This window comes from Dreissena polymorpha, chromosome 4 (assembly GCF_020536995.1).
Source record: "Dreissena polymorpha isolate Duluth1 chromosome 4, UMN_Dpol_1.0, whole genome shotgun sequence".
Lineage (NCBI taxonomy): Eukaryota > Metazoa > Mollusca > Bivalvia > Myida > Dreissenidae > Dreissena > Dreissena polymorpha.
Window position 1 is genome coordinate 87,099,356 of NC_068358.1, and position 20,820 is coordinate 87,120,175.

Below are 20,820 nucleotides of genomic sequence, written 5' to 3' on the forward strand. Positions count from 1 at the left end.
TGACCTTGACCCCAAATATGTAAGAGTAAAATGTCGAAGGCGCTTTGAGAAACTGTAACAAGTGTGATGGAAAATCTATTATTAGCCTCGATGACCTTGATCCCAGTGACATCAAACCTCAGCAAAAGGTAGAGGTCCATGCAAGGTACCTACATGCCAAATATGTAAGAGATCGGTAAAATATTGAAGGAGCTATGAGAAACTGTAACAAAAGTGTCGGAAAATCTATTATATGCCTCGGTCACCTTGACCTTGACCCCAGTGACGTCAAACCTTATCAAAAGGTAGAGGTCATGCAGGGTACCTAAAAGCCAAATATGTACGAGATCGGTAAAATATTGAAGGCGCTATGAGAAACTGTAACAAAAGTGTGAAGAAAGGAAGGAAGGAACTACAAACTGACAACTATATGCTACCCATATATATGGGGAGCATAAACTCTCCTTCCATATATTTTATCTTCTAACATAAATTGTGACCATGCCCTATGTTCTACAATCATGTGTGATTCACAACACTTGAATTCTGGTAATGCACAAATAATCATCAGAAGCAGTTGAAAAGTTACAATCCATTAATATTTAGGAGTGGAAATAAAAATACATTGTATGTTGTAATGTTGAAAACCATAAGAAGAACCTTCTACCTGGCATTGTATAATTGTCTCTTCACTACATAATTGTAAGAAACAATTTAATGTTGAGTACTGAAGAAAAAACAGGATAGAGAAGTTGATCCAGTGACGTATTTAATTTTTATAAACACTAAATATGAGTAACCTGTTACAAAACGCAATGATAATAATATTAAAAACAAAAACAGGCAATGTTTTATGTCTGTAATTTATTAGTGAAATAATATGAAATATACAACAGTTCAAAAAAGAGCAGTAACACTTAACGTTTGTACAGACTATAAAATGTAAAAATCAGTGCATGTAAAACCTGCCTAACTTTGTGACAAATGTTTGAGGGCAATAATGGCACTTAAACACTGACCTGAGTTCACAGACAATATTATTTAGTTGTTGAGCTGGTGAGCTAGTTTTTGACCCCACTAATCCAAACTTCAAACATGGCCTTCAGTTCTCAAAATTATAATTTTGACCAAGGTTTGAATTGACTGTGTCATATTAGGTGGACTCTTGGGTGGTTACAAGTCTTTCTTAAAGATTTGACCTTGTGACCTAGTTTTTAGACACCTGTGACCCAGACTTGAATTCGGCCTTGCTATTGTAAAGATAAACATTCTGACAATCTTTTATAAATATTGTGTCATAATTGTGTGTTAACAAGGTTTTTCTATAATTTGACCAGGTCAGCTTTTTTTCGGACGGATGTGATTCAGATTCAAACAAAGACCAAAAAATGTATTAAAACCACATTCTGAAAGAGTTTCATCAAGACTGGATGACAAATGTGGCCTCTAGAGAGCTAACAAACTAAAATCTGATGACCCACACCGCACTAATACAGACAGGGGCTGATCACAATAGCTCACCTCACAGTTGGAACTTTATAAGGCATATATAAAATAAATAGAATTGTGTTTATCAGATTTGTGCCAGTTCGAAGTTATTTAAGTTGACTACCATACAGTATTGTATAAATCACCTTAACAGAAACAAAGGCGGCTGATAATGTAATATAATTCCACATATATGTAGTAGATGTATGTGTTATTGTATGTTCTTAACTGAACTGAGCAAACTGCCTGATTTATTACTGAAAGTGTAAAATCTTGATTGAATATGAAATACCTGATGGAACAAATACCATCACCTTTTTGGAGTGATAAACAATTAACACTGAATATGAAACTAAAATCCTAGCAAATTCATTTATTATTTAAAACCAGCAACCATTGTTAATGGTAGATGTTTCTCTAATATGAAAGACCTATCAATACAAATATAAGTAACAAAACATTTTTGTTAATGTAACTACAATCATGACTTTCAATATATGTTAAATATTTTGCATATAGAATAAAAATTGCAACAACAGTCAAAGTTGTACACATGTAAACAAATGACACTCAAATTACATATAAATTGACAAAAAACAATACACACAAGTCCATGTTTTCACTTTGTAGTTCCCATTCGATAGAGAAAATCATACATAATTGTATTAGTTGTTCTTGTGCGCATAAGATAAGTGATAAACAACAGGTTTGTCAAAAAATGAACAAAGTGATATATCTTGAGTATGTACAGAACATATCGTCGCTGTCGTTCTCAAACCTCGTAGCTCCAAAATTTTCAAAATATTTTTTTCGTCTTTTCCGAATATATGAAGTCTGGCGCGTGTTTTGTGCTATATCTCATAGCTATACGCCAATCAGAGCCCTTGAAAAAGCCACGTGACGAAATGTTGTAGAATGATTGTCGGCTTTTTTCCCGGCGAAAAGTCGTAGCGACGCCATTTCACCTATAGGTACGTCGTTTCGTTTGGACAAATTTGACAAAAACGTTTTTATAATTTTTTTTATTTGCAACTACGAGGTTTTCTATCAGGACGAATTGTCGTACCTCATAAAAATGACAAAACTGTGGTGACAAAATATCGTAGCTACCATGTCTGACTGTCAGTATGACTTATCAGTATGACTTACGCGTCTACGGCTTATACCGTATTTTGCAGCTTCATTTGTTTGGTATTTTTACAGAATTTCAATTTCTTAAACATCGTTATAAAAAAATGAGACAGTTTTTTCTCTCTCCTGAAAAGTTGGCATTTTGTAGCTACGAGGTTTGAGAACGACAGCGACGATATGACAATCAATAAACACTAAAAAGAACTAACAAACACAATTTTACTGACCATAAAACAGACAATATACACATGCATTTACATACTTAATATTCATTTTCTAACATTTTCACGTTTAATACAAGTCTCTGTTGGTCATGTAATGATGTAAGTTACAGGGCCTTTTTTTGCCATTTTTTGAATCTGATCAATACCTGTGAAACTTAAAATGTTATCATCAGTTTACTTTAAATATATAACAAGAGATGTGTTTGTCAGAAACACAATGCCCCCTATTGCGCCGCTTTGAAGCCATAAATTTGACCTTTGACCTTGAAGGATGACCTTGACCTTTCACCACTCAAAACATGCAGCTCCATGAAATACACATGCATGCAAAATATCAAGTTGCTATCTTCAATATTAAAAAAGTTATGACCAAACTTTAACGAAGGTTAAAGTTTTAGGAAAGAAAAAAACAATGATATTTGACCTTGAAGGATGACCTTGACCTTTATTTTTCACCACTCAAAATGTGCAGCTCCATGAGATACACATGCATGCCAAATATGAAGTTGCTATCTTCAATATTGCAAAAGTTATAAAAGTTTAACCAAGGTTAAAGTTTTGTGACACACACGATGACTGACTGACACAATGACAGACAGGCCAAAAACAATATACCCCCGATCTTGTGATCCGGGGGCATAAAAAGTATAATTGGTTGAATTAAATTTTAACATTAGGGTACCAATTAATTAAATGAATAACTCGCAACTTTTTATTTTTATACTGAACAGCTCCATTTCAAAATTTATGAAAATTAAACCATCAAATGGAAAATTTGGAGATTGGATTTTGAAACAAGAGGGCCTGAAAGGCCCAAAGTCGCTCACCTGAGATAACAAGATATTATTGGGATGAATCTTCTGACCAAGTTTCACGAAGATTGGAAAATAAATGTGGCCTCAAGAGTGTTAACAAGGTTTTACTATAGCCGTATAAGGAAAAATGCCCCGCCCCCTGGCAGCCATGTTTTTCAACCAACCGGCATCATTTTTGAACTCTTCCAAGATATTATCGGGATGAATCTTCTGACCAAGTTTCATGAAGATCGGACAGTAAATGTGGCCTCTAGAGTGTTAACAAGATTTTACTATAGCCATATTAGAAACAAGAAATATCTTTAAAAAAGATATACGGCGTAAATAGTTTAATGAATGAGATCATGGATAGCGAATGTCTTTTTCTGTGCAGTTCTTAGCTGCATCACACGCAGTACGGGATGTTACGCGGAGTTTTCGCGGCTTATTTTACATTATAACATATTGCTGGTCATAAACCTATAGATACAAAACAGAAAACCAAAAGAAGAATGGAAGTGAAATTTAAACATATGAGTCAACCGGCCACACGAGAAGTATCCGTATTTATAGGCGCGTTCTTCGAACAAACCTGTTTTAGTGGTTTGTCGGGCATTGCTATTTGATTCGATTATTAACAGTATCGATAATCATCGTGCTCATGGTTAAAGTGATATTATGGGCATTTTGCACTGTTGAATTGAGCTGAAAAGAATTAACAGGTCAAAATAGTTAGTTAAAATGTGGTTACTGATCAATTATCTGCAACTCACCTTGCTACCAGTTGTTTATAAAGATATATTTTATATTCGATATTCTTACGTGACCCACCCAGTCCTGTAAGCCGAAATGATCCGTAAAACAATATTGTGTCTTTGTGTCCTATGAACAAATCTGCACTAAAACTAAATTTAGGTTCAACTCGTAAACGCATAATCAGTTGTCAAACGAAAGTACGGTTGATATTCAAATGCATTATTTTTCTCTTTCTGGTATATTGTTTTTGTATGTTGATGCTGCATTAATTAATATAAGTGTATATGAAGTAGAAACATCAAAAATAATCAACGGTTGCGATAGACACCTATAAACTGTTACATGCTCATAATATCACTTTAGTACATTAGGCAATATGGTGGAATAATTATTGTTAAATTTATCAAAAATAATATTTATCATTGTATTGTTGAAAACACATTAAGAATCTATTATTGACATACCATAATTATATTGCTGAATATCTTCATTTAACATATTTCTGGTCTAAAGAAAATTCCAGGTCACCTAGTTCACGGATAGCGTCTTTATTATATAACGATTATTTTACTGGCCGCGAACTCCGGTGATGACCTGTATGTAAACTCTGAATGTCCGCGAATTGACCCGAAACCTCGCGGGTTGAAATGCAATGCTTTAAAGTGAGGTCTCGCTTCCACTGCTCTTTATACTTTTACATGTTAACATGTTCACAGGAATATGAAAGTAAGTACTAAATATGAGAACATAGCCTTTTAAGTATAAACGCTTTTGCGCTGGTAATACTCTGAAAATAAAAGGTGTACGCACAAACTGTATTGATGTCGAGAATTGAGTGTAAAACTGTTCTATCTATTAAGCCTTTTCATTAGAGATAAAATTGTTTCATACAGTAAAACAGTGTTACAAAGACGCGAATATGTTTCCAATGTTCTGGTGGTATACTCAAATCAGCCAATGGAATAAATGAAGTGCATTCATTCATACCTAGCTGCAGGAAATTTTATTTGAATTTTATTGGACACTTACAAAGGTCAGGCTAAGGTGAAAAGCTGGCTTAATACAGCTTACGCCGAAAAATGCCCCGCCCCTTGGAAGCCATATTTTTCAAGCAAACATAATTATTTTCGAGCTCATCCAAGATATCATTGAGACCAATCTTCTGACCAAATTTCATGAAGATTGGACAATAAATGTGGCTTCTAGAGTGTTAACAAGGTTTTACTATAGCCATATATAGCTATATAAGGAAAAATGCCCCGCCCCTGGTGGCCATGTTTCTAAAGCAACCAAACCCATTTTCGAACTCATCCAAGATATCATTGGGACAAATCTTCTGACCAAGTTTCATGATGATCAGCATCATTTTCGAACTCATCCAAGATATTATTGGGATAAATCTTCTGACCCAGTTTCATGAAGATCAGACAATAAATGTGGCCTCTAGAGTGTTAACAAGATTTTACTATAGCCATATAAGGAAAAATATTTCCCCGCCCCTTGGTAGCCATGTTTTTCAAGCAAACATAACCATTTTCAAACTCATCCAAGATATCATTGAGACCAATCTTCTGACCAAATTTCATGAAGATTGGACAATAAATGTGGCTTCTAGAGAGTTAACAAGTCAAATGTTGACGCTGGACAACGCACAACGGACATAAGGCGATCACAAAAGCTCACCATGAGCACATTGTGCTCAGGTGAGCTAAAAAAGAGAACATTTTGCCATTGGTAATATGACCAAACAATGGCTATTAAATCAGCCAAAATAGCCATATGATTCTGGTATGACAAATCTGTATGAAAAACCAACCACATTATACTTTATATCATCCATTTAGAGAGTAGCATGTATCCACTAAGCAAGTCCTTAATTGAAGTTTAGAGGTGTTAAAATCGTGTTCACCAAATTTGAAGCAACAGTAACATTTCTACAGCAATTGAAGATTTCTTAATATAACCATTTTTGGATCAGATGTAACATAAGAAAAGTTGGATCATGGGATACATGGGCCAATGCCTTCATGAGTTACACATCGGTGTGTTCGGTTTCTTCTCCGTTAACACCAAGCCTTTCCTTCCCACTATCAGATCCTGACTTCTCAACCACTGCATTAATCTTCTTTGTAATCTTCAAGACCAAGTTTTCACCAATCCTTTCACAGTTCCTATCCTCAGACTCTGCCCTCTTTTTGACTATAGAAGGCCCCTGACTCCGCCGCCTGGACCTTTTAATGAAGGCCATTCCATGAACCCTCATATGGCCCCTCAGTTGAGCCTCGTTCTCAAACACCCTGTAGCACACTCGACACTCTAGGGGGTTCTTTTCTTCTATATCTGACTCAGACTCTTCTTCCACATCCATCCGTGCCGGCTCCCGTTCAATCTCATCATCAACATCAACAAGGTCTGCTGGATTCTCTATCTGGTTCTCTTTCATATACTTCTGGAAATTCCGCACTTTGTGCACCATGAACAGATGTTTCTCCAACGATGGGAGAACAGAAAAACACAGGCCACAATTCAGACACTGGAAAGTGTTAGGTGTTTTATGGTCTTCAATATGCTTCTGAAAAACTCCTTTGTCTTCCGAGGAGAACAAACACTTGGCACATTTGAAATCATTCTCCCCATCAACCCTTAGTTTCTTGATCGGTGGTTCCGGTGTGGATTCTGGTGATGTGTAGCCCTCTTCCCTGTCCTCTAGCTTGTCGCAGGCAACATCAGGCAAACCTGGCAACTCAGCTATCGCCTTGGATTCATCTATCTCCTTCACCTTGTGTTTTGCTCTCAAATGCTTGAACAGCATCGACTTAATGGCAAAGCTCTTCTCTATTTTCTTCCTCCTGCATATCAAGCAAGGGTACTGCAATCGTTTGCCCTCGTGATCCATCATCAAATGTCTCTTCACAGCACGTGTTGAGCCGTACATTTTGCCACACAAGTGACACGGATGAATACCATGATCAGAGTTTATGTGCTCATCCAGCTTCGACTTGCGGGAGAATTTCAGTGTACACTTATCACAGGGGTAAAGTGTCTCTGTTTCATTTACTAGAGGCCTCTTGCTCACTGCTGGAGTGAGCTTTATTTCCATTTCTTCATCAATCATTGCTTCATCGTCATTTCTTCTCTTCTTTGCAGACATGGATTCTTTTGGCAGTTTTTGCTGGACCAACGGCTCAACACAAGTAGAGTTCTTCACAGCTTTGCACACTATTTCATGGCTCCTGTATTCACCAAAATTACTGAAGTTCATCTTTGGGCAGTGCAGACAGAATAAATTGTCCTGGTGGACTGTCATAATATGCTTCTTCATTGACTGTCCATTTAGGAAGCAGGCTTTACACAGTCGGCAGACGATTGGTTGGAAATCATTGGAGCTCTTTTCAACATTTATTGCTGAGCCATTTATAATTGGAGTAGAGCCATTCTTAATTGGAGTAGAGCAATTCTGAATTGGAGTAGAGGCATTCATAATTGGAGTAGACTCTGAGCTTTCTGTGACCATTTTGCTTGCACGAAAACACTCATGATCTTGTTTCGGTTGGAAGAATCCGCATTTTGTACATAAAAAGTTCACAAGGTCAACTGTCTTTGAAGTAGTGCGTTTCATATGGTACACTAAAACATGCCTTAGTAAGGATCTCTGGGTTGAACAAAGTTGTCCGCAAAATTTGCAAAACTTAATTTGACTCTGCGTAGACTCTTGGTGAATCTGTAAATGTTTAACAGCCTCCTCTTTTGAAATATCTTTCAGACCACATATTGCGCAATAGTTACCAAAGATGCCATTTTTATCAATCTGCATTTCCTTCAGATGAGACTGCAAGTGGCTGACCAGATACTTACAATCATCAATGACTGTAGCACAGATATGACAGCGAAATATCAGCTTGGTCTTGGCACATCCCTGGTGTTCATTTTTAGCATGATAATCAAAGTTCCTCAAGGTTTTCAAAGCCATCGGGCACAGCTGACATTTGAAGTATTTCTCAAGTTTAATGCACAGATGCCTCAATGCAGTGTTCTCATCCATGATGATGCTTCCAGTGACACACTCTGGACATCTAAAGGTGTCCTTCATCACTGATGGTAGGTAGCATGCGTTTATGTGTGAAGAAAACTCTTCTCGGATGCTACTCCTTTCATTGAGCGGCACATTTGGAGATTCCGGTGAAAATGATTTTGCACATTTTGGACAAATGAGTTTGGTTAACAGCATGCCTAATTGATTCTCCTCCAGAAACATATGAATGTCAACATGGGCTCTTAGTCCGCAATCTGAATACGTGCTAAAAGAACATCGTGAACAACCCATTTCACGTTTATTATTATTGGTGGGATTTTTAAAGTGAGCTGCCAGCTGTTCTTGCGTTTGAAATGCAACATGATCTGTCCCAGAACAAAGACAAAAGGGACACAAATATTTAGGCTCAAGTTTGTACCACTCAAAATCCTGGCCAGGTTTAATTTCGTGATAATAGGAAGTAATCTCAATAGAGTCTGACTTGATGTGGATAGGTACTGCCTGAGTCTTGGCAATGTTCATGTGGGATCTCAGGTGACTCAGAAACTGACACTTGTTCGTGAAGAGAAGCCCAGATTTGCAGTTTTCACAATGGTACCTCAGTTTCATGCTACAGCGACCTTTGTGGATTTCCAGGCTCTTCTCCAACTTAAAGACGTCTCCACATTCATGGCACACGTAATTTATAGATGTCCCATATTTCTCATTCAAATGCGCCTTGTAGGGCTGGATAGGATTCTTGCGTGCGATCAACTCTGTAATTTTAGCAACTCCCACTGAATGAATATTGATTGTCTGCATCCTGTCCACGGGGGCCTCTGTATTATTGGTGCTTGCTTCAGATGCGCCTGAAGGTTTAGTTGATGACCCGGGACTATTATTTGGTTTTGGCATGATTGGTCTTGAAGCAGCTGAAACTGGCTGGGGGTTTGTTTTCCCTGGTAACAGGGTCACCATCTTTGGACCAAAAGATTGTGCTGCAGCAACAATCTGCTTCGCAACTGGAACTGGTGGGGAAACTTTCGTCATCATCAGCTTTTGTATATCTTTTGTTGAATTAGATACAGCATTTGTAAACAGTTTTCTAGCGCTGTGAATTGTGACTTTTTCTTTACGTATTGTTGGTTTCAATACTCTTGAAACAACACCTGAATAAAGTGGCTCAGAGTTTTGGCCTGTAACTGAATAACACGTATTTGTTACCTGATTCATTACATCTAAAGGCCTATTTCCTACTGACTTTGTAATAGATTGCTCAATGCTGTAAGAACCATCATCAGCTGGCTCACTTTTCACTGTTACTGGAGCAACTGGCCTTTGCAGTATGTTCAAGGGGATTGTCAGCTGAACCTGCCGTGTGGCTCCTGCTGTCAAGGCTGCTGAAGGGACAGGGGCTGTCTGAGAAGTGGATGGAACATTCTGTACGCCAGGACCTAAACTGCTCATAGGGGGTATTGCTGGAAAGGTTGCTGTTGATAGCGTCGTGGATGCTGATGATTGTTCTGTTTGAACAATACTTTTTGTTTGGCTCGGTAGCTGTGACAATGTTGTACTGTTTTCAACAATTGGCAGTTTTGGTGAACTTTGAGTTGGATTCTGTTTTTCATTTGCAGCAACAGTGTTCCCTGGCTCATTTATTTCCATTCTTTTGGAAGACTCCTGTGAAAGTTCATCTTCATTTGCGTGTTCTTGAGTTTGACTCTTTCCTGTATCTAATACTTCACATGTTTCTGCAGAGGTTTTAGCTGTTTCCTTGAAAGTGTTCAAATGTGCAGCTGTATCACTTGTTTCAATATCTTCAATATTTTCATCTTCAATATCAGCAAGGGAAATAACATTCGTTATAACTAGACTGCTCTCCATATCCAAGGTAGTATCCTCTACTTTATCATCATCCGTTTTTGATATATCAGTTTCATCTATATTGTTTTCAACAGCTTCCAACATATGATTCGCTTTTATATTTGCATTGACAGTATTACATGACTTTGTACTGGCTTTATAACTAAGGTCAGTCTGTTCCATATCTTTGAAACTACTACATGGTGACTCAATTGGCTGATCTACTATGGTTTCAACATCAGTTTCCATCTCATTTACCATTACCTTATCAATAACATGTTCACATTCAAGGATCAAACTTTCATTACCTGTGTGCTCTGAGCTACTTTGTTCTCTATTGCTATCTAAGTCTTTACTCACATTTTTGTACACACTTTTCAATATTTCTAAACTTGTTTTTATCTTTGTTAACAAACCTGCTTTAGGCGAGGGTGAATTAATTTTGTGGACTACAGTTGGTGACTCTGTTTCTGTAGAATCAACATTTATCACCAGTTTTCCGCTCCCTGGACTAAGCACGGATGCATCATTATCAACACATGTTAAGTCCACAATTGTAGCAGAGTTCTGCTTCAGATCTGTTTCTTTCGTTCCATCACCTTCATTGTTCTCAAGATTATCTTTACCAATATTTGCATCAACTTTGTCCACATTCGCGTTTGCAGCTTTACCATCAATTTCAAACTCCATTTCTTCCTCACCATCACTTTTTCCACTGCTTTCTAACTTGCTTTCACTTGCATTGGTATTCAGTTTAGCTGTTTTCTCAACATCTTTTGCTTTCTTATTATCAACCTCAGCCACTGCTGCAGGGTTTTCAATGATAGTGACAAAATTGCTCATTGAACTTTTCATTTGCTTTGGACATGGTGCATTGCTTTGATGATCTTCTGTGAACGTCAGAGACTCAGCTTCCTGTGATTGTTCAGTATCGCATTGAGTCATTCTACTGTTTTCTTCAGGATTGTGACTGACATCTTTGAAATCATTACTTTTCTCGGAAGATTTAGTAACCTGAAAAAAACAACAGAATTGTACAGGGATTATGGCAACTGTGTAAATATTTGTTTAAAAAAATGTGCTAATGGAGAATTATACATTTATTTCTCAGAACTTTGACCACTAAAAAAAACTCACTACAATTTATAATTTGTTTGTATTTTTATTTAAATATTTTTTTTCTCATTTGTTCTAAGTGTTAGTATTCTTAAAGCAACAGTCAAATAAATGTTAGTTAAAACAACAGATTGCCAAATAATATGGTCCCCTACTGGTGAAACTCCACCATTGTCAGAATTTTTATCTATTTTTGTATTTGTTGCAATAGCAACCATAATTATTGACGAGGAACAAAATGAAATGACGTGCATAATCTCTATATTGCCATCTATCTATATATTTAAAGTTTCATGAAAAATTATGAAGAACTTTTAAAGTTATCGCAGGACCAAAAAAAGTGTGACAGACAGACTGACGGACAGACTGACAGAGCACAAACCATAAGTCCCCTCCGGTTTCACCGGTAGGGGACAATAACCACCTATCATAATATTACATAAAGGAATTAAATCAATAACATATTTATGGACATAAAATTGGTCTGAAAATAGCGCAACCAAAATGTTAAAAAATTTAGACCTATTTCATCAATGCGATCTTTTCAACTTTTTCTTTGTCTATTGTGTTTAGCAGCAGATATAACTACTATTATAAAAGAGGTTCTACTATATCTTAACCATTTGCATGCTAGGAAACTTGTCGTCTGCTAAAATGTTGTCTGCCGAATTTCTAAAATAAGCATTTTTTTCATTTTTTTTAAAGAATACAATCAGAACAGCAAACAGTATGGATCCTGATGAGACGCCATGTTTTGTGGTGTCTCATCTGGATCCAAACTGTTTGCGAAGGCCTTCAAAATTCGGTTCCAGCACTGAAAGAGTTAACAGGAATCAGGAACCTACCTAAGTAAGATTAATGATAACTAGATACTACCAAAGTCAAGGTATGTAAAACAAACAAACACTTATGCAATTACCATCACTATGTTTGCAAACAGATGTTTATTACTGAGGAAAGAAACCCTTCTAGCCTAGCTAACGTTCCAATCCTATAAGCTTAAGATGCTTGTAACCGAAGTAGTAAAACACATTTTGGAATAAATATGCTTAAACCAAACTAAACAATTTCTTTAGTTACAATAGATTTGCTTTAGGTCCAATACATCATTTTTACGCGAAAATAAAGGAACAATAGGTTGCTCAACTGTTATGTCTCATATAGCTTACCCAGTATTTCATTCAATGAATTGGTTTATTTGTTTGAATTGCTTTTGCTTATATTATTTTTTAAGGCGGTTAACTCTTTCTTTGGGTAAGCTGGCTAACAAGTATATTGGGCATAAACATGTCAGTCCCTGGCTGCCCTTCTAGACTCAAGGATAGGACAATGGTAATAGAAATAATTTCACATATCAATACCCACACAAGTTATTTGGTGGGACTGGTAACCCAACATGAAATGCTTGGATTTGCAGTTGAGCCCTCTGCCACCTTAGTTACCAGGCCCAATTAGATTATGCAACAATGTGCTTTATATAAACATTTAAATATTATCTCAGGTCAACTTTATCCTTGGATGTCATTTTAATACTGGTCAGCTCATTTCCCTAGCCACCTACCGCCAGTTTTGTCTGAGCTATGACCTGCCTGAGGCCGTGTACCAGTCCAGACTGGTCGCCTGGTATGAGGCCCACAAAGGACTCAAGACCCTTGGAGAACAGGAGAAGTATGACCTGGATGTCATTGGCCTTGCACTGTGGGAGGTGAATGCAGCCACTCTGAAAACAGGAAAACAAACAAATAATTATTAAAGAATCATTGTACATGAAGAAATTTAAGAAAAATCCTTATATTTTGATAAGGTTTTATCTTAAGCAAGAATGCAATTCAAAAACTGTATAATATACTTTTGAGTATAATGAATAAGAGGAAAAAAGGCTTTAGGTTTCTCCCTTGAGATCCAAAAGTACTGTACAGAGCAAGTGTCATGATGACCTGAGTACGGCCTTTAGAGTACAAGCTTTTCGGTTACTTTAACCCAGTCACCTTGTTCCTGCATACCTATTTTAACAATCAGCAAAGATATAATTGCAAATATTGTTATGACAAAGTTTCATGAAGATTGCACAATAAATGAAAACTATTGTATTTGACCCAAAATGACCCAGTTTTGAACTCTAACTTGTCAACCCAAATCATTTAACTGTTCTGAGCAGGTAATTTTCACTAAGTTTCCAAATATACTTTTAATATGAAAACTGCCCCAACATCTGGCAGACATGCTTTTTTTTATCAAACCATTTTCCAAAGAAGACCAGATATCGTAACAATACAATCATTTCATGTTCTGAGGATATTTCACAATGAGCAGATAAACAATATGATGTCTTGCTTATTTTTTCCTTTTGGCAAAAGCTACATCTCAGGTTTTGAAGAAATAATTAAAACACATGTTTCTATCAAGTTTCAAGAAGATTGCACAACAAAGCTGACTGACTATTGGGGTTATTTACCCTCGGGACTTCGGTTAAAAACCATTGCCCGAGCACACTGCTTAACATAGAACTCTGCATAAAAAGCCGAAAACGGCCATAAAATGGACAGCCCGATTTTACTGGGCTGTACCATTGGTATAAATATAAAACTTTGCAGTGTTGGTGCGGTGCCTTAATAAAAATCTATTGGTTTAAAAATATATAACCTTTATATGAAGCGTTAAAAAGACGCAGTGCTATACAGTGAATAGGCCTATCGCGGTTAAAAAGCGGCGTTTTAATTGGTTGATGCGTTTATATAACGATGGCGCTGATTGGCCGAAATTTCTTATTAAGGATTGCCAGTAGGTCAATCCGTTTTAAAATAGATTTTCCCACGGCTGACTTTGTACTTTTAAGAAAAAGTAAACAATGATGGTTGATATGCAAAAATATAAATGAAAGAACAAGAATGAGTTAATACAAAAAAGATTACTATGTTTTTGTTACATTACTGTACTTATTATTAATTTATATCATTCATATGATGTTGTTATTGTATGTTATTCTTTGTATTGTTTTTTAAGGAGGAGAGAGAGAAAGAATAGCCCAATTTTTATAAGTAAAGATGGTGAAAACACACATACTGTTGTATGTGGCAGCATCATTACCAGACCCACTGTTCAGTATATACTGCAATGGGTTTGTTGGAGTCTTTAGACTTTGTGATCTGTGGTTTAAAAATTTGAATCCAAATAGGACTATTTAATATATTAATTATAGAAAAAGGAATACACAGATGTGTATTATGTTTGTGTAACAATATAATAATATTTGAGGGTTTTCCAGATCACAAAGTGGTTGAACATTGCCACAATATGTTTACATGCATAGTCAAGTACCATTTTTATGTGTATGTTTAAAGTTTAAACTAAACGCCAAACAACAAGATCTAATCATAAGAAAGATATGTTTATATCTAAGAACATTTATTAATAGGGATGCCAGAGCCTGATTTAACAGCTCTCAATTGTAGAGTGAAGTTGCATGTGCAAATGCAATTATATGAGAAGGAAAGGAAAAAAAAAAAAAAAAAGACAATATATGATATCACATAGAGTGTGTAACTCTCAATTATATATTAATATTGCAATTGAGTATTGAGTTGTTAAAAAATTAATGAGTACAAGTTTATGTATGTGGCTCAATGTTGAACACTTGCAGACAGGGAATATAGCCGTAATGCTCCAACATAAGACCCTGTCTGTATGGAACTTAAGGAGGATTGGGCTATGGAAAAGAGAGATCCCCCCAGAGTGGCATTAAAACAATATTTAAAAGTGGGTTTAGTAATAAACCCTTATATGTTAAGGGCAATAACTTACGTGTCTCCAAACGGTCACCTTCATAGGGCCACATAAAAATTAAGGGTAAGACAATGTACTTTACAGTTAAAAATAAGACAAAGACAGCTAAGTTTGTATAAGATGTACATTATTTACAATATGTACAGGACTATATGCATATATATATTTAAAATACATGTTGCCACCCTGGAGGGTTGAAAGAAGGAGAGATTTTTTGGAAGTGTAGGCCGATGTGGGTGGGGGAAAAGAAGAGCCAGCAGGGGTGGTGTCACTCAGTTGTACTAAGGGAGATAATTGTGATGATGAAGTCTACAATGGTTGTTTCCCCTGAACCAGAGGGAGTGCACGGTAAATAAAAAATAGTTTGTATACTATTGAAGGAAAATTGATAATGGTGAAATGTAAAATGGTAAAAAGACCAAATATTACCTAGATACGTTAAGATAAACCCAAAAAGCTCTAATCTATCCAATATTATTAGTATACTGATGATAACATTGTAGGAAATAATACTAAAGTACCTTATATGGTATCCAAATGACAATTAGACAGTAAAACCGAGGCAATTTGCTATATAAAATAGCAATTTAATATAAAAAATTAGGATATTTGCTATAAAAGTAGCAATTTTAGCATGAGTTAATGCAATAATAATAAAATTAAGGCAATTTGCTATATAAAATAGCAGTTTTCACAAAAATAAGGAAATTGCTACACAAGATAGCAGTTATAATAATCCTTAATGTGCTCCAAGGTACAAGATTAGTACTTTCAGCAAGGTCGACAATACTTTGTCCTAGATAGGGCTAAATAGGTGTTTATAATGGTATAAGGCCCTGCACCGTGCACTCCAGTCCGACATGGTTCTTCGAGTTTGAAGGGGAAAGGGTGGGGTGTCAAAGAGGAAGGGAGGGGGTGCAATGCAGCCAACAATCCCAGGTTACTGGACAGCCTCAACAAAGCTTACTTTAAGAGAGTTTAAAAACTGCTTCTATGACCTAATGACCTAGTTTTTGACTTAACACAAACCAGTTTTAAACTCAGCTGAGCAATCATTATGAACACATTGTTCTGACCATATTTCATGAATTCGCCTAAATTAAATGATAATTTATTTTTACTCCACATATGAACTTGCCAGAGATATCATTTGAACTAATTTCTGACCAAATTTCATGACATAGAGAACAAGAAATGTGTTTGTCAGAAACACTATGTCACCTTCTGCGCCGCTTTGAATTTTTTTTTTGACCTTGAAGGATGACCTTGACCTTTCACCACTCAAAATGTGCAGCTCCATGACATACACATGCATTCCAAATATGAAGTTGCTATCTTCAATATTGCAAAAGTTATGGCAAAATGTTAAAGTTGGAGCAAACAAAGCAACAGACAGACCAACAGACAGACAGGGCAAAAACAATATGCCCCCCAACTATAGTGGTGTGGGACATAAAAATATTGCCTCAGCCTAGAGTAATAAAGTTTTGTTTTTTAAGTTTGCCCTAAAGGCCTGACTTTTGGTGCAATATGACCCATTTTAGAACTGGATATCATAAGGATCAATTTGTCTTAATTCGATGAAGTTTGGGTCATAAATGTGGCCTGCATAGTTTCCATTAGCTTTTCCTTCAAATTGACATAGTGACCTAGTTTCTGACCCCATGTGATATAATTGGGACAAATGTTTTGACCGAGCGTCAATAAAGTTCGAAACTCGCCTTATACGAGAAAAAGGTGGACAATATGGAAAAAAACACGGCCAATACGGAAAAAGGTCGGCCAATACGAGATTCAGCCAATCAGAAACCAGGAAAAACTCAGCCTTATATGAGAATCTTAAATTTCCACAATTTGGACACCATTTTGAAGATGTATGCTTAGTTTTGGTGCAAAAGTTTAAATCTTTAAAAATATACTTTAAGCACTCAGCTCCTAATATATTCAGCTCCCTTTATTGACAATAAACAATAACAATAATGCAGTGTAACCACAACAGTAAGGTTCAATATTTGAGCATACATAAATAACAACTTTCAACATTTTCAATGAGCTACAATGAGTGCCGAAAGCACAACTAATTCGAAATCATGGAGGATTTACACATTACAAACGCAATTCCTAATGGCAATAAGTAAGTTTTCAATCCTTATTGTCTTTCTGAGTTGTATTAAAAACAACAGTAGTGACTCCAGTGTGGCTGGAATGTTATTCAGGTAAATTTTGCATAATTTCGCGACCTGTCAAATTGTGTTCCTGCACCATGTAATGTCTAGAAAGCATCTTTTGCCATATACTTAGTTTAAATGCTATTGTTTCTGTGCACCAATAAGTTGTACAGAACAGAAATTTTCTATTTTTCAAAACTTCATACTTAATTTAATAGCAACAAGAGCTGTCAGAGGACAGCGTGCTCGACTATTCGAGTGCTTGACAGTATGAAAGTATAACGTAAGCCATCATGGGGAAAATGTTCATATTCAATAATTTATTAAACGAGTTTTCAACAAGAGCTGTCACCATAGTATGACTTATGCCCCCTATAAACGCTTGATAGAAGTTATGAGCTTTTTTCGAAACCTAAACACAGATTTCGAAACTTATTTACACGCGGACCCTAAGTTAAGGGTCAAGGTCACAGGGGTCAAAATTTGTGTGCGTATGGAAAGGTCTTGTCCGTATACACATGCATACCAAATATGAAGGTTATATTTCAAGGGACATATAATTATGAGCATTTTTCAAAACCTGAACGCAGATTTCGAAACCTAAACGCGGACCCTAACTTCAAGGTCAAGGTCACAGGGGTACAAATTTTTGTGCGTATGGAAAGGCCTTGTCCATATACACATGCATAACAAATATGAAGGTTATATCTTAAGGGACAAAGACGTTATGAGCATTTTTCGAAACCTAAACACAGATATGGAAACCTAAACTCGGACCCTTAGTTAAAGGTCAAGGTCACAGAGAAGTTTTTTTTTGTGCGTATGGAAAGTCCGGTTCAATAAACACATGCATACCAAATATGAAGGTTATATCTCAAGGGACATAGAAGTTATGAGCATTTTTCTAAACCTAAACGCAGATTTCGAAACCTAAACGCGGACCCTAAGTTCAAGGTCAAGGTCACAGGGGTAACAATTTGTGTGCGTATGGAAAGGCCTTGTCCATATACACATGCATACCAAATATGAAGGTTATATCTCAAGGGACATAGAAGTTATGAGCATTTTTCGAAACCTAAACGCAGATTTCGAAACCTAAATGCGGACCCAAAGTTCAAGGTCAAGGTAACAGGGTAGAATTGTTTGTGTGCATGGAAAGGCCTTGTCCATATACACATGCATACCAAATATGAAGGTTATATCTCAAGGGACATAGAAGTTATGAGCATTTTTCGAAACCTAAAGGCAGATTTTGAAACCTAAACGCGGACCCTAAGTTCAAGGTCAAGGTCACAGGGGTAAAAATTTGTGTGTGTATGGAAAGGCCTTGTCCATATACACATGCATACCAAATATGAAGGTTATATTGCAAGGGACATAGAAGTTATGAGCATTTTCAAAACCTAAATGCAAAGTGTGACGGAAAGACAGTCCCATCACTATATTCCACCTTTTCTTCAAAAAGGGGGCATAAAAATAAAAAATAAAAAAAAATAAAAAAAATTTGGGGGGTGGGGGTGGGGGGGTTAAGAAGGAGGTATATTGTGGGGTGTGGTCATTTATTAGACGATCTTTCAAAAATAAAAAAGTATTTAAAAAAAAATAAATTGTGGGGGGCGGGGGGGGGGGGGGGGGAAGGGATTCTTGGTTGGGGTGTAGGGTATTGTTTTAAGTATTAATAAAATATGATCATAAATAAAGAAGTTATGGCAATGTAAGCAAAATGTTCAATTATCTAAGTACAAAAGGGGCAATAATTCTGTCAAAATGCTTGATACAGTTGTCTGCTCTTGTTAATAGGTTGGGGTCATGTTGGTAAACAAGTATGCAAAATATGAAAGCAATATGTCAAGGGACATAGGAAATATTTGGGGTAGTACGCAAACTTTAACATAGATTTATCAATAATATGCATATTCTAAGTATAAAAGGGGCAATAATTCTATCAAAATGCTTGATACAGTGTTCTGCTCTTGTTTATAGGTTGGGGTCATGTTGGTAAACAAGTATGCAAAATATGAAAGCAATATGTCAAGGGACATTGAAAATATTTGGGGTAGTACGCAAACTTTAACATTTGCACGCAAATGCCAACGCACACGCCGACGCCGGGGTGAGTAGGATAGCTCCACTATATATATTTCATATATAATAGTCGAGCGTAAAACCTGTAATTCAAAAGTGAAATTCAAGTTTTTCTTGCTGAATAATATTATAAAGTTAATTAATAAAATTGTCATTAATTAGTTGGAATTCATATTGGCTTTGTTATTGAGCTTCAGACAGCCGTATTGTTTTCGGCTGACTTCAGCAGAATATCAAAGCCAATATGAATTCAACTAATTAATAACATTATAGCACAACGACATTATCTTATAGTGATATTTATCAATTGTATAAGCGTCTTATGCCAGCTATTCTTAAAACAGATTTACAAATGATATCAAGGCCAGTGTTGGTATTCCCTAATCAGAACTACAATAACAAAATAAACTTAAAAGACTCAGAAAAGAATACATAGTCATTTGTTATTATGCCATGCACATTATTAATTTATTATATAATATTGTCCTAAAACAAAAGAAAGTTCATGCCAGCATGATAAGCCGATATCGAACTCTGAGAAAAAAAAGCATTAGAAAGTCTTTAACTTAAGGAGTTCAAAAAGGCTTAAACAATCATATAAAAGGTATTATCTCAACCAAACCCTTAAATTAATTGAAAGGATGGGTTTCTTACAAAGTCGTCACTCATAACTTTATGCAGGTTTTGAAGGTCATCAGGGTCAAAGTGGAACTCCACCATTCTACTGTTCTTAACCAAGGACTGTAACAGTGGTGAGTTCAACAAGTCCTTTGGCATCACCTGCATCGTCAGCCCAGAGGGCCAACCAGAGGCACATCTGAAAAACATGGAAATCATTCTGATCTATTGGTCACCTACTGAAACTAAGACTTTATATTTTGATAGGTTTTGATGATATTAGCAGAATTTTAAAGGTTGCATCTGCTTTTTTCATTAACCCTTTGCATGCTGGGAAATATTTTGTCTGCTAAAATGTCGTCTGCTGAATTTTTAAAATTAGCATTTTCTTCGATTTTTTTCAAAGAATACTATCAGAATAGCAAACAGTTTGGATCCAGATGAGACGCCACGTTCTGTGGCATCTCATCTGGATCCAAACTGTTTGCACAGGCCTTCAAAATTCGGTTCCCGCAGTGAAAGAGTAAAGGTTGCATCTGCTTTTTTCATTAAATAATCTTCAACAGCTGTCAGTCTGTCACATATCTTTGCTCTGTTTCACTTCAAGCAATTTTATCGTATCTGAAAATAAATACAGCATAAAACAGTAATTTCCAAACAAGGGCTGTTTGTAAAACATGCATACCCCTCATATGGGCTCTCAGTTGTAGTGTCAGCCATTGTGTGAATATGTTTTTTGTCACTGTGACCTTGACCTTTGACCTAGTGACCTGAAAATCAATAGGGGTCATCTGCGAGCCATG

At 36.3% G+C, this 20,820-nt stretch overlaps 1 protein-coding gene across 2 annotated transcripts in view; it reads right to left on the reverse strand.

Annotated features, from left to right (window-relative positions):
• Positions 1-824: 824 nt before the first annotated feature.
• Positions 825-20,820, reverse strand: part of LOC127877393 (uncharacterized) — a 63,782-nt gene continuing 43,786 nt past the window's right edge. For both annotated transcript variants that reach the window (XM_052423215.1, XM_052423214.1), the window contains exons 6-8: positions 20,054-20,216; positions 12,925-13,083; positions 825-11,261 (exon numbers count right to left, since the gene is read on the reverse strand). In XM_052423215.1, coding sequence (XP_052279175.1) covers positions 6,405-11,261; positions 12,925-13,083; positions 20,054-20,216 — 5,179 coding nt within the window. In that variant the 3' untranslated portion in view covers positions 825-6,404. The remainder of the gene's footprint in view (positions 11,262-12,924; positions 13,084-20,053; positions 20,217-20,820) is intronic.